Source organism: Erithacus rubecula (assembly GCF_903797595.1).
Source record: "Erithacus rubecula genome assembly, chromosome: 2".
In the NCBI taxonomy this organism is placed as follows: domain Eukaryota; kingdom Metazoa; phylum Chordata; class Aves; order Passeriformes; family Muscicapidae; genus Erithacus; species Erithacus rubecula.
In genome coordinates this window covers 75,770,103-75,783,552 of record NC_136685.1, presented here as the reverse complement: position 1 = coordinate 75,783,552, position 13,450 = coordinate 75,770,103, and the positions used below count along the sequence as shown (strand labels likewise).

The following is a 13,450-nucleotide window of genomic DNA, read 5'->3' as shown; positions in this document are numbered from 1 at the left end:
CCCTGCCTCCCTGGGGAGAGCACTGCCAGGTAAATTCACAGCTTTCCCCCGGCAGATTCCTCCCGCAGACACCAGAGTGCAGTGGAAATTGTCTCAGCATCAGAATTAGTCCCAAAGGGAAGTTAAAATATACTGGTGGCGACTGCAGTGTCCCTGCAGCCTGGCTGGCTGTATTGTTACACCTAGGGTTTCAGCTTTTCTCATTTGCCAGCTGGTTTTGGCTTTGTAAGCTTACATGCTGCAGTTCCACAGACAGTGCATTTCTTCCCCATACATTTATTTTAACAGCAGATTCTCACAATTACCAGAGTAAAATGCACCCCTAACGTGCTCTTTAGCCCTGTTTGCTGCCCAGTACTTATTTTCCTGCCTGATCATTACTGCCAGCCCTACAATTCCCCTACAGCTGCAGCTGATTCCCAGTTACCTGTTCTCCCAGTAATGCCAGAGAAGGCTGCATGCACTCAAGGTTTTCTGTTTGTTTTGAGGTGCATGTTACAGCATGTGTTAAACACCATTTGCTGTGCACCACTCCTGCAGTCTGCCAGGTTTCCTACAGCTTCCAGCAATATTATATTTACTCCAGCCTGAGGTCAGAAATATGCTTAGGTTTTTGCCTAAAACGTACTGAAACTCAAAGAAAACACATTCGGACACATGGTTGGCCTGGAAACTCCTCTGAGAACCTCTGCCTGTACCTTCAGTCACTCAATCAAGCTTGCAGGAATTTTAACGAAGGCAGTCGCTTTTTCTTGTGTGCAACTAGGTCAAGCTTAAACACAGGACCAGTAGATCATTGGGAATAGCAAACAGATACTGACAGCACTTTGCAACAAACTGCTCTTCTCTGTGTGGAGGAGCACAAATATTTCTAAGCATCAGGCTTGGCAGTACCACCACAGCCCCACAACCACCCCTGCTTTAAAGGGAAAAGCAATCACCTCATACCTCTCGCACTGTAGAACAGCTTTGAAGGTTCTTGTGGAACTTCTACCCTCAGACACTCTGTTTCCTCCTTGCAGTGGCATAATTGACAACACAGGTGGGAAGATCCTTGTCCAGAAAGTGGCTGGGCACTCTGGTTACCGCGGGAGCTTCTCCAATGGAGTCCGGTCCCTGTCGCTGCCCCGCTGGAGGGAATCCTTCCTTGTCTCAGGTACATCCCAGGGGCACTGCCCACCACGGACTGCTGGGCAGCAATGGGCACAGGGGGAAGCAGCTTCTCCTTTTCCATACCTGCTGAATCACCACAGGCCCACCCCACCTAGCTTTGGCAGGAATTTGGGCATTTGAGATTGTTGCAAAGACACGCACCCTGCCAGGGGCGTGTGAGGTCTGAGCCCACTGCAGGAGGTGATGGCTGCTCTGCACTGAGCCTTGGAAGGCACCTCAACTCCAGCACTGATGCATGAAATTGACTGCTCTCTACCCTGGTCAGCAGTGCTGCTGAGGGGCCTTTTGGCTATTTGGAACATCCTCACCCTGCACCTGAGTTTGCATCTCCCGGAGTGACTTCAGACTTATGTCAAACCCCATGTAGCCCTATTGCATGTATGCAAACCCTATATTAAGTGACTTGACTGGTGCATCCCAAGTATGTCAGGAACTCTCTCCACCTCTCTTAGCCAAATAGTTTTGATATCTAATCACTGCAAGTAAATCTATGTTAATTTAATGCTCATTCCATTTTCCTCCCCATAGGATATATAGGAACTCACTTTCATTTACCAATTAAATTAATAAATTTTTAATTTTTTTTTTCAAATTAGACCCCCTTTACACCAGCTTCACATTATCTTAAACCTACTTGCACTCACTCTACCTGTGTGAAAGAGGGTTTGTTTTACATTGCTTTACATAAAAATTCTAAATCTAACTTCTTGATACATTGGGCTAGTTCTTGCTCGTCTGCAATTTTGGAAGTTTATGAGAGGTACAACCAATTGGTGTTATATAACTACAGCATTCCTGAGAAAAATCAACAGCTCAAGCAGCTGAACAGCTACTAAAAATAATGTTATTTTCATGTGAAAATCTGTAGACAGCAAAGGCGGTCTCAGAAACTGACCAAAACAAACTGTCATCTTAATTTTGCATTCATGTATTTGGATGCACTTTTTACAGTAGTCTGCCATGAGCATACCATATTATGAGAAAGATTTATTTTGGATGAGTAGGAATTTCATGGAATAGCTGAATTGCTACTTTTTGCAGTTTTTTTCTCCAACAAACAACACGTATTCTGGTACATAAATGGGAAACAGAATTTTTTTTTTTTTTTTTTAGCCTCAGCAGCTGTTCAGTTGTCATCCCATAAAACTGTAGAAATTCTTCCATGAAACTGTAGGAATTTTTTATTTATGATAATAAGTCTTAATTCTTAATTAATGAGACACTATAAAAGAAGATACAAGAGAAAGTTACAAGAGCATATCAAAGGAGATGATGAGAAACCTGGGTATGTGTAGGCATAATGAGATTTGTCCCTCGTGCACTTAATTCTATGCACACTGAGTGCTCTCACTCATGACAGTAGAACTCTTAATTTATAAATTAGCTCAAATATAAATCTAACATATCACATAACATACATACTGTATTTATATATGAACAGGAAGAAAATTTTCACTATACCTATTGAAAATGTGAGAAATTTAGAATTTTAGAGAAATTTAGAATTCTGAAACCCAGGAACGCTGTGCTACTCATCTCAGCAGCCTGAGGCTGGATGCATACAGATCTCCTTCTCAGAAAGAGAGGAGCTGGAGATGTATTTTTTATGATTATGAGTCATAAAAAGCCAGAGCTGCATAAAGCATTCCCCAATAAAAATATAAAGTCACCTAAGGCATTAATTTCAGAACAGCTTTAGAGTTTTAGAACTGAGTCCCCTATTCTGCAGAAATTCTCTTTCATCAGAACAGACCTATGTGTGATACTGTACCCTGGAAATGTGCCAGCAGCTTATTCCTAGTTAGAATATTGTCACTGAGTTTGTGATGCTTAAATTGTGAATGAACATCCACACAAAAGAGCACAGAAGAGGAATCCTTGGGGGACCCAGGAAATAAGGGCAGTGGAGAAGGAGGTCTGTCCTTTTTGATTAAAGCTGCCAGCACTCCAGGAGGTATGCAAACATTGGTACTCACTTTCAAGCACTGAAATGCCTTGGCACTCAGTTGAATGACTCCATTCAGTTACTGGGAGTTTTGCAGCTAGTGGGTTAAGAAAATAGTCCTGAACTCCTGGGTTTGCTAGTCTCAAATAAGTGTGAGAGGGTGAGCAGCCACTGCACTGTAGCAGCCACATGCCAAAGCTTGTATTTCAATGGCCAAAGCTGATGTTTTCAGCCCACATGAAAACACATTTTTAAGTATGTTAAACAAACTCCAACCTAGGTGTAACTTTTTCCCAGTAGTGAAAGGACATATTACCATTGCCCAGAGAGCAAGGCCACATTCAGGTCATGCCTCAGGTCTACCTCTTGGTCACACATGGGATGCAAATTCCTATTGATCAAAAATCCCAGAATCTAGCCTCCCCATCCTAGCTGGTATATTTTCACAGCAGCAGGCTTCAGGTTTATATTAGATCACAGCTTAGCACAGAAATATTCCAAATTGAGATCAGATTACCATGCTATTGCTGCATCCGTGTATCAACTGTTCATACTCAGCTCATTCTCTGTTGGGGATAAAGGAAAGCATTTAGAAATCATCTGCAGACCTGTAACTTTTCTGTCTTTCTACCAAATTAGCAGATCTCCCTAGTCCTTCTTGGCTCCTGATCCCAGTTTGAGCTCAGGGAGAAATGGATGTGAAAACCTGCTGCCCTTCACTTACACCAGCTTCCAAGAGAGAAGCCCAGAAAGCAAGAGGGAAGCTCTTTCCAGTTTGTCCACACATGCTCCAGCTCTAGTCTTTGGTGGATTGGTGTTGGCTTTAGTGGAGCTGCTCTCAGCTTATATCACCGTAAAATGAGAAATGGAATAGCTTTTTGCATCATTATCTTGTTAGTAACTCTAACTTCTTTATCTATGGTTTTGTAATGACATCTGAAATTTCAGAGAGGAGCAAAAAAGAGATAGAGACATGAAAAGGGACAAAAGACAGGGACTCTCCAGCTCCATGAACATCCCTGCTCATTAGAGTTCCTCTAGCATGTACCTTTCTTTGTGTGCCATTGATGCCACAGAGTGGCTACCTAGAACAGAGGCCAGACAGAGTTAAAAGAATAAAGTAGATATTTTACAAAGGCCTTCAATAGATGCACCTTGGGCAGTGCAAAATCCTTGCAGAGGCTACACCCAGTGGGGATGACAGTCCCCAGTTTCTTAGACAGATATAAGTTTGGTCTGTTTGCGTATCAGAGGTTCATTGCCCAATTATAACTTCAGATAATGAAGTAATATTCCCCTGGTTTGCTTCTCCCCCAATAAATTTTTATTAATACTTTTCAGGGCCTGAGGCAGGCCCTTCCAGGCTCTTAGGCTGGAAGGACTGTTTTACCTGACAAAAATGTGAAGGGAACTTAACACTAATTTTAAACTTAACTTTTACACTAATTCAATACAGGGTCTGAAAAATATAAAAGCTAAAAACTTAAGGCATCACCCTTATGGGGGAAACAGCCTTCAGCACCCAGGAGTGGCTCAGTCTGTAGGAATTAATTCTGTTCATACTGTTGGTCTCTGCATCAATCACCCAGGGTGACAACTGACATGCTTGCAATGCCACATGTACCTCCTTAAATAATCCTCCAAGGGAAGAGAGGAGAGATCATCATGACTAAGGTTTTGCAGGAGGGGGTCAGGTGGTCTCATCAGAGGTGGTCCAGATACATGACACAGCACAGCATCTCACACAGACAGTCACCAGGGTCTGGAAGACCTACATCCATTTTCCTAGAGGCCAAAGTAGTTTTCCCTGCTGGGTTTCTCTGCAGCACTTTTCATTCAGTGACGTATGTGAATATAAAATCTGTCCCAAGAGATGGAATTGCATGGCCACACGTATCAACAGAGATGATGTCTGCTCTGGCACTAGAAAGATTTGTGGTTTAGAGCTTAACAGGGAAACATGCCTCATTGTTTCAAGACAGGACTCTCATTTTAGATCTAAATATAGGTACCATATGTTCCCACACACAAGCACAGCCTTCTCTCACTGTTATTACTGCAAAAGACTGCTGCCAGAAATGGCATCTTGCTGAAGTGAGGTCAGAGAAGAATGCTGTGTGCGTGATGAAATGAATCCCACATCAAACATGCTTCCCAAGTCAACTGCATAGTCAGGCATTGGAGAAGGCTGCCTAGGGAAGCTGTGGGTTTAATTAAAAGTTGCACAGATGTCCTTCAGGAATGGTCCTCTTGTGCTTAATATCGTTTGAGAGCAAAAGAATGAACTGACCTCTGCAAATCCTCCCCAGTACTGTGTTATCATGCTTTCTAACTCTTTTTTTATGATGCTGGATTTAAGCACCAATATTTTTAGTGGTATGGTTTTGAGATTCTGCCATCAGATGAAAGAAATCTTCATGAAAATAAGCTGGGCAGTAAAGAAGAGGGATCTGTTTCTGAATGCCTATGTTAGATGAGAAATTTATCAAGAAAACTTACAATATTTTGTGATGCCTTTCAATATGTATTTTTTTGTAGAGGGCAAGCCAAGGAAAGGTGTGACATATCCATCAACTCTTGAATATTCCTCTTCAAAAAGTACAGCTGTTAAATCAGGCAAGTATTTGTGACTGACCTTCCCTTACATCCATTCACTACTATGTGCCAGAGCTTCTCAGCTGTATAATACAAAGACATAACTGTTCAGAGGCAGAATTTCATGCATTCATTAGTATGTTATCCAAATCACTCATGGTATTTTTTTATCTTAAGTATATGGAAATCATGTCAGACAATTTCTATTTTTTGTTCATACCATGTTTCACAGACTTCCATTTCCAAATAACTTCCCCTTGCTTTAGATCTGCTACTGAATATGATGTTGTACTGGTTATATGCCAGCATTTGAAGTTATACATGTAACTTTCTCCTAATGTTACTTATGTTATCTCTTGGGATAGTCAGTGCTGAGAGTATAATATTAAATAGTAATATAATACAAATAACAGACATGGTAATGCAGAGCAGCTTAACTAAGAATGCTACAATAAAGAACTACTCTGTATAATCATTTTAGTCAGCATCCTACTCTGTAAGACTCAAATAATTTAGTTGTTTGAAGAGGTCTTTGATCAAGTTTCACACTTGTGAGTAGCTGACATTCAAGTGCACATGGATCACCTCTGCCACTGAAATGACACTAGGTTTTGCTCCCCCTTACAGTATAAGGTTCAGACTCTTCCTTGGGGATGCCAACAAAAAGAAAGTTAATGTCCCATACTACAGTGCACTTCCCTTACACAGTCCTTTTGCTGCTTGCTGAGCCTGAGCCTTCCTGAGATATCCACTGTGAGCTGTGGTAAAAGGAAATATGCAGGATTTCTCCATGAACTCAAATGACTGGCACTGTGTGCATTCATCCAAGACCACAGAGAGTTTACTTGGAGACCTACTCTTCTCCTGTACATTATTGTTTGGTCCTTGGAAGAAAAGTAGAGAGGTCTTTTCTCACAGAATCATAATGGTCAGAAAAGGTCCCTAAGTACAACTCAGCACTGCCAAGTCCATCACAACCATGTCCTTAAGTGCCACATCTACGTGTCTTTCAAATATCTCCAGGGATGGTGACTCAATCTCTTCCCTGGACAGCCTGCTCCAATGCTTGACAACACTTTCCATGAAGAAATTCTTTCTAATATCCAGTCTAAACCTCCCCTGGAGCAACCTGAGGCCATTTCCTCTTGACTGACTCCCACCTCACTACAACCTCCTCTCAGGTACTTGTAGAGAGCCATTAAGTCCCCTCTGAGCCTTGGGGGCTTTTTTCCAGGCTAGAACTCAGTTCCCTCAACTGATCCTCTTCAGGCTTGTGCACCAGCCCCTTCACTGGCTTCATTACCCTTCATTTTTCACTTGAGCATGAGCAAATCTAAATCTCAAAGCTGTAGTTGTTCAGACCAAATATCCATCACTCAATTCCATGCCTTTAATTTGTAATACCTTTGCATTTACAATCAAATAGGTACAGAATTGTGTATTTCTTGACCACATATGCAGAAATTACTTGACCCAAATATTATGCACTGCTGGAAGGGAGGACAATACCTTAGGAATCTTGACTTTTTTCCTGAGATTTATTCATTAAATCACAGCTCATCATTCCAAAGTGGAGCAGTACTTGAAATATGAATCCATACATTTCACAGGAGACCAGAGACAATCACAGCCAGGACTGAGCTCAGCAGGCTGTAAGCCATGGCATCTTCCACCAGTGCCAAAAGCCACAAAATATTAGAACCAGTGTAGAAATGGGGAGCATCATTAGTCAGGGCTCTGTCACACCAAAAAATACCAGAAACTTGTTCCTGAAGTTAACCAAAGACAGAAGTCTTCACTTTGTTCTTGAATCAAATAGTGTGAGTGAAAATGCCAGAATCCTAACAACAAAGACTGTGCATTCATGCAGAGAAAGCCCAGGATTATCAAGGAGCAAGCAACTATTGCATCAAACCCAATGTCACTGCTTGATTTTGCCCAGCCTTGTCCCATAGGTAGCAAAGAGATCCAATGGTCACAATCTATCTTCCTCAAACCCTACTTGGCCCTATCAGCCCTCCTCAGATCTGCCACCTCAACTCAGCCATCTCTGCTGTTTTCTGTTAGAAACAGCTTGTCTCTAAGATAAAAATCCCTGTAATATGAAGCCAGGGCCATTTCATGAAAGAGAATTTCCTACTCACTTTTTAATATTTTTAAAAAGCTACTATTTTCTTCTAATTTTAATTACAGGGACCACACTGTTCACTTTGATACTTAAATCCATTATCCACAGGAGGAGAAAGCAGACCTTTGAGTATTACACTCACTGCTGTCAGATTAACAAAAAATCCTGTTTCATACCTGATCAGCTGTCAGAGATGCAATTTTAGTCCTCCCAGAGATGCCAGAGATTCATAGTGCCTGACATTTTTTTGAATGCTCCTGGTGGTTAGAGTGCTTTTCAAATGCTGGGCATGGCAAGAAAAGCCTTCCCAAAACTGTAACTCTTCACAGCTGCTCAAAACTATTAAAAGGTGTTTAGGAAAAACAGCACAAAATTTTAGGAAAACATTAACACCCGCAGTAAATTCCCAAACAGTTTGATGCTGCCAAAAGGTCTAGAGAGTACAAAAACAAAAAAAAACCCAAAAAAACAACCCAAAACCAAACCAAAAAAGGGAAGAAGAAAATCCTCCAGTACTCAGTCAGATAAAAAAGCAGAATCAGATTATTTTGTGAGGTAGCAGTAAATAAACTGCAATAAGTATTCCAAGTATGTTGATGTCTCTGAGTCTTAGAAATAAAAAAAGAGAAAAAAAAAAAAATTTCCCTTTTACTTCTAAGCCAATCCATGGCATTGAGGATTTGGTCCAATAATGATCTGAAAACATCAGGTAAGAAATAAATACATCTGAACATGAATTAGTGACTGAAAGATTGCACACTAGCAAGTATTTCCCAAACAACATACACACATCTGACCCTGGTTCTCAGAACATGCTACTACTCAGAGCAAAAAATATGATGCATTAAATCTTATGAGTATTGGCTTATTGGTGGCAAAGCCTCACACTTCTCGCTCACTTCAGAAATTCTATCGATACTGGCAGGAACTTTTGGGCTGTAAAAAAGCCTAAGCTGGGCATGAAGGATAGGGGTGACTACTCTCTAGTCATTGCTTTTTCTCAGTAGGTGATACAGTCTGATAGGACTGCCAGACCTAACCAATGCCATGTGGCAGGATGCCTTCCTTTGGGGACTGATAATCTCTAAATGGGAGATTTGACATTATTTTTTTACAGTGCTGCCTGTTCTAATGTGCTCAATTTTGCTTCAGAGCCTAAAAAACCAGAGCAAGACCTTAAAGGTATGAAGAGTGCAGACACTGCTAACACATCAGAAAAAGCATCAGACCAAGGTAAGGGCTGGGGATCTTGGTGCTCTTTACAGTATCTAACACACCTAATCTGCCTGCAGGTGCTAATAGAAAGCAGTTTGGTTTTACAGACAGCTTAACCTCCCCCACTCCAACCTCCTCTCCACAGCCCCTTTCCCACCAAACCAAACTGCATTGGTGCTTGAAGGAGAAGAGGGCACCCACAGAGTTTAATTTCTGCTTGAGCTTTGAATGAGTTCAGGCTTTGTGAGCTTTATGGTTCTTGGTAATCTCCTATGCAGGGCATGTGCCCTGCAAACCCATTGAAGATGCTGTGAAAGAGATGGGTACCCTGCCCACAAGAGCACTGGGTACAGCTACCCCCAGGAGCCCTACTCTTGTGTCAAAGGATTCACAAAAACCCAGCCAACATGCACCAAGGCAACAGCTTTCCTCTGCTCTTACTATGCTGCTTCCTCAGGTTTTCTGCTAATAATGTTAGCTTCCAGCTTCCTTACTCCTCACAGACTGGGGTATAAACTTGGCCAGTGTGCCTGTTCCCTACTCCAGCAGCACAGGATCACAGGGGAAAACTCACTGTGCCCTCTGTTTTCTTTCTTTTAGCAGTTTCATGGAACAGTGTACTGTTCAGCCCAAAAAGAGCCATTCATGCTGATTTTTTCAGCTGAGTTGTTTTGTTTTTCTTCTGAGCCCTCTTTCAGCATTATTCCATTAAAACTGTCTGAGATCTGAGTTTTTCACTGCCTAGCATTAGGTGATAATTAATCCACCAGACAGTTTCCCAACGATGCCTTCCAAAAGGAGAATATCCAGAAATAGCAATAAAATACAAGCTTGTGCTGTGCAGCAGTGAATAGAGTGTGCACCATTCCCTTCCAATGCAGACAGTGTGTCAGGCCATCCCCTGGGCTATCGGCAGGGAGGAAAGGAACAAGACCAAGATTAACATGGAATATATTTTAGGGCAGTTTTTTGTGGCTAGATGGAAAAGATAACAGTGAAGAAATTTCTTTTTTGAGAAAATTGCTTGGAAGAACCTAAGTATGTTGACGATTTTCTACAAGGATATTTAGGATGTATATTTTGCAACTAGAATTGTCACTGTTCTCACAACAGATGATACACTTTAAAAGTAGTAGCAACTGTGAGATGAGTCAAACTTAGATGAGATTGGCACCTTCCAGGTGGTGCTCTCCCCTACTTCCCTCAGCCAGAGCCCTGACCCCCCCTGCTCTGGCTCTGATCCACTCCCCCAAATCATCTTTATCTGAAAATTGTCTTTCTGTCAAAAACATTTCAGTGCTGCAATTCTTTTATGGTCTATGACTCAGATTGGCCATCTTTACTACCAGATGCCAGCTGATTTCCATTTATATGGACCTTCTAAGTGCTGAATTACACTGTGAAAAGATGATGCCAAAACAGAATCTGCAACTGGCTGGTTGAGCCATTCCATAGGTCTGAGACATCTGTCAGTTTGATAAGTGTTCCTGGCCAAAGCAGGAAAGTAGGGGGAACATGAATGCTGCAATGGGCTGTTGTCAGAACCCTCTGAGAGCAGAGAGTCACCCAAGCACCTGCACTACACACCCACGGTGAAGGCACTAAGGGCTCCACATTTAGGGATGCTTGTGGGCATCCTGAAGAGAATGCCAGTTTCTGGGTTGCCTTAAGCACTGAGTGCTGCTGCTGCTGCTGCTTCCATACCTGTCACACATCCAGCCACAGTGACATGTCACTATTCCTACAGGGGACACAGCCCGCAAAGAGCACCAGACAACTCCAGTGCCGACCCCAGCCACACAAATGGCCACCACCACCCCCACCCCGACCACCACAACCACAGATCCTTCCACCACAGTGCCAACCACAACTCCTGCAGCAACCAGGACCACAGCAGCTCCTGCCAAGACTAGACCTGGACTGCACAGGGTCAGAGATATGGGTCAGTAGCATGCATGTTTGCATTGCTTCCCTCCACACTAACAGCTTTCCTAAAATTTAAGGAACAAGATATACAGCTAGATATACCATGATTTAGACGATCGTGAGTTCAGTAATTCAATATAGAAATACTAGAAGTGGAAAAAAATATCTAAGTCCAGCAGCCCAATTCATGTGAGAGTAAGCTCTCCATCCTCAAATACTGTGATGATTTTTCAGGTGTAGAAGTCAATAAATAGTTATTTGATTCTCATGTCTAGACTGAGAGTTCAACAGCTAGATGATGACTCATTTTAGAAATAATTTCATGATAACTTTCAATGGATTAAAATTATGTTTTCTGTAACAGCTTTTGAATTTCAAAGATTAAAACATTGTGAGGGAATTCTCATGCATTTTTTTACACACCTGATTTGCCTTAATGATTCCTTCTTCATTTATTACTATTCATTAGCATTGTGGGGTTTTCTTCAATAGCTGAAAATTAAAATCTCTCATTTTTAGGTTCTAGCAGTGTCCACCCAGCGTATGCATCTGTGGTAGCAGCAGCAGCAAGTAAGTATGGTGATGTAAATATGCCACAAGGCATGCAGCACAGTGTATTTTGGGGCAGCAATGATTCAATAACCTTTCAAGCCTCAGCAAACTCAATGACTGAATCCAAGCCTGGATTTAAACTGAAAAACAGTTGCTTGGCCTGAATGTCAAAGATGCTGATCACCCACAGTTCTGGGGAAGCCTTTCTAGTGAGTATCTGCCCATTTCAGCTCTGACAAAAGCTGGGTTTTGTAGAACCTGAGACAAAGATTTTGCTGTTTGAATCATGTTTTCCCATTACCTCCTTCTCTCACACTCTTACAAAAGAAGACTTGATTTAGTTGCAAAATACACGGTGCAGAGGGCAGCACAGCCACCTAAGCTCAGGGCTGAAAGCTCTGAAATGCTGACATGCTTTAAAGCACTCTTAGGAACCTCAGGCTGTGGTTCCATGCCTGGCTCCCATGAGATGTTATTCCTGGCTTGCCACTTGTTATTGACAGCAGCATGGGGCTGCTCAGAGCTCTGCATCGCGGTCCGGGAGCGGCCCCCGTCCAGCCACAGCCCCAGTGCAGCTACACAGAGGTGTTTCTCCATGCACTGTGCCATTGCTCAGCTGTGCAGTCAACAAAAGGAGAATATTTTCAACTGTCTGAAAGGTTCTGAGCATGGGGATATGACTGCTTTTGAAGGAAAAGGGAGCTGGGCTATCATTAGTTCTCATGCTCCATAGCTATTTCTGAGGGTTTCAACTCAGCTTTCCTCTCACACACATTACTGCAGTCATCCCCACTGCCAAGTCATTCACAGCCAAGAACACGTCAGGGTGAATATCTTTTGGGTAATTCAGGTCTTGAAGAGAAGCACAAATAAGTAAAATTCAGTTGTGAGTGCAGAATAAAGGCAGGGCTGGAGGGGTTAATCTTACCAACTCGAAGGTGCAGGTAGGCATGTGCATGGCAGGATTTACAGAAGTGATCACACGACTCAAAGGGGTTTCAGGTCTGTACCTAATGTGCCTGTTAACTTGGTTCTGTTTATTGCTTTCTTTTCTATTTCCTATTCCCACAGGCTGAGCACAGAGGAGGCTTTTACTGTCTTTACTAGCAATTAGGAATCCCTGTTTGAGGTTCCCCAGACAGGAAGATGCATGTTGAGAATCAAATTTTGGGCACACTGAAATCAGTGGGAAGATTGCATTTGTCTTTAATAAGACAAGTAATTTAGTCAAAAAATTGAAAAAAAGCCCCAAACAAATCAAAACAAAAAAAAAAGCCAAGGACTCCAAAACAAAAACCTCTCAAATTTTCCAATGCTTTCAGTGGTCACTTAATTGTAATTTGGATCCATCTTTCTTCACAATTTTCTTTACTGAAGTTCTAAGCATAAATTAATTCCCAAAAGGTGATCAGAGATAAGAACAGGATATTGTGAGCTGGAGTGGTAGAGACCCATTTCTGATTTCACAGGCTTCATTTCTAGGATTATGTCCAACTTTATGTCAGTACCTGATATCTGGCTTCCTGAATTCTCCTGATCCCTTCTTGATTCTGAAAGTGAAAAGCTGGATAAATAAAACAACGCAGAAATCACAAATACAGTTTTGATGTTATGACCATACATAAAGCAGTTCATCAGTCTTGTCTCTCTGAGGAGCTTTTAGGACCCACTGCTATTATTCAGACCACTATTATTCAGTTTCTGGCTGTTGGTCTTAACCAGAATTTGGCTTGACAGAAGAGAATCAAATGTTCTCCTGTTCATGCTGGCTCACAGAGACTCACAAATCTACCTCTCACTGTGCATTGGTTGTTTGCCTGCAAAAGACACCTCAAAATTAAATAGCTGTGAAACAGAGCACAGTCAGGATGAACACACCGTTTCCATTTCCAGCCACTGGTACTGGCAATAGTTCA

At 42.1% G+C, this 13,450-nt stretch overlaps 1 protein-coding gene across 1 annotated transcript in view; it reads left to right on the top strand.

The window, feature by feature from the left end:
- VIT (vitrin) overlaps nucleotides 1-13,450 on the top strand; it is a 51,768-nt gene that overhangs the window by 17,229 nt on the left and 21,089 nt on the right. The window contains exons 5-9 of the mRNA XM_079326375.1: nucleotides 1,023-1,156; nucleotides 5,657-5,734; nucleotides 8,994-9,074; nucleotides 10,804-10,998; nucleotides 11,502-11,552. Coding sequence (XP_079182501.1) covers nucleotides 1,023-1,156; nucleotides 5,657-5,734; nucleotides 8,994-9,074; nucleotides 10,804-10,998; nucleotides 11,502-11,552 — 539 coding nt within the window. The remainder of the gene's footprint in view (nucleotides 1-1,022; nucleotides 1,157-5,656; nucleotides 5,735-8,993; nucleotides 9,075-10,803; nucleotides 10,999-11,501; nucleotides 11,553-13,450) is intronic.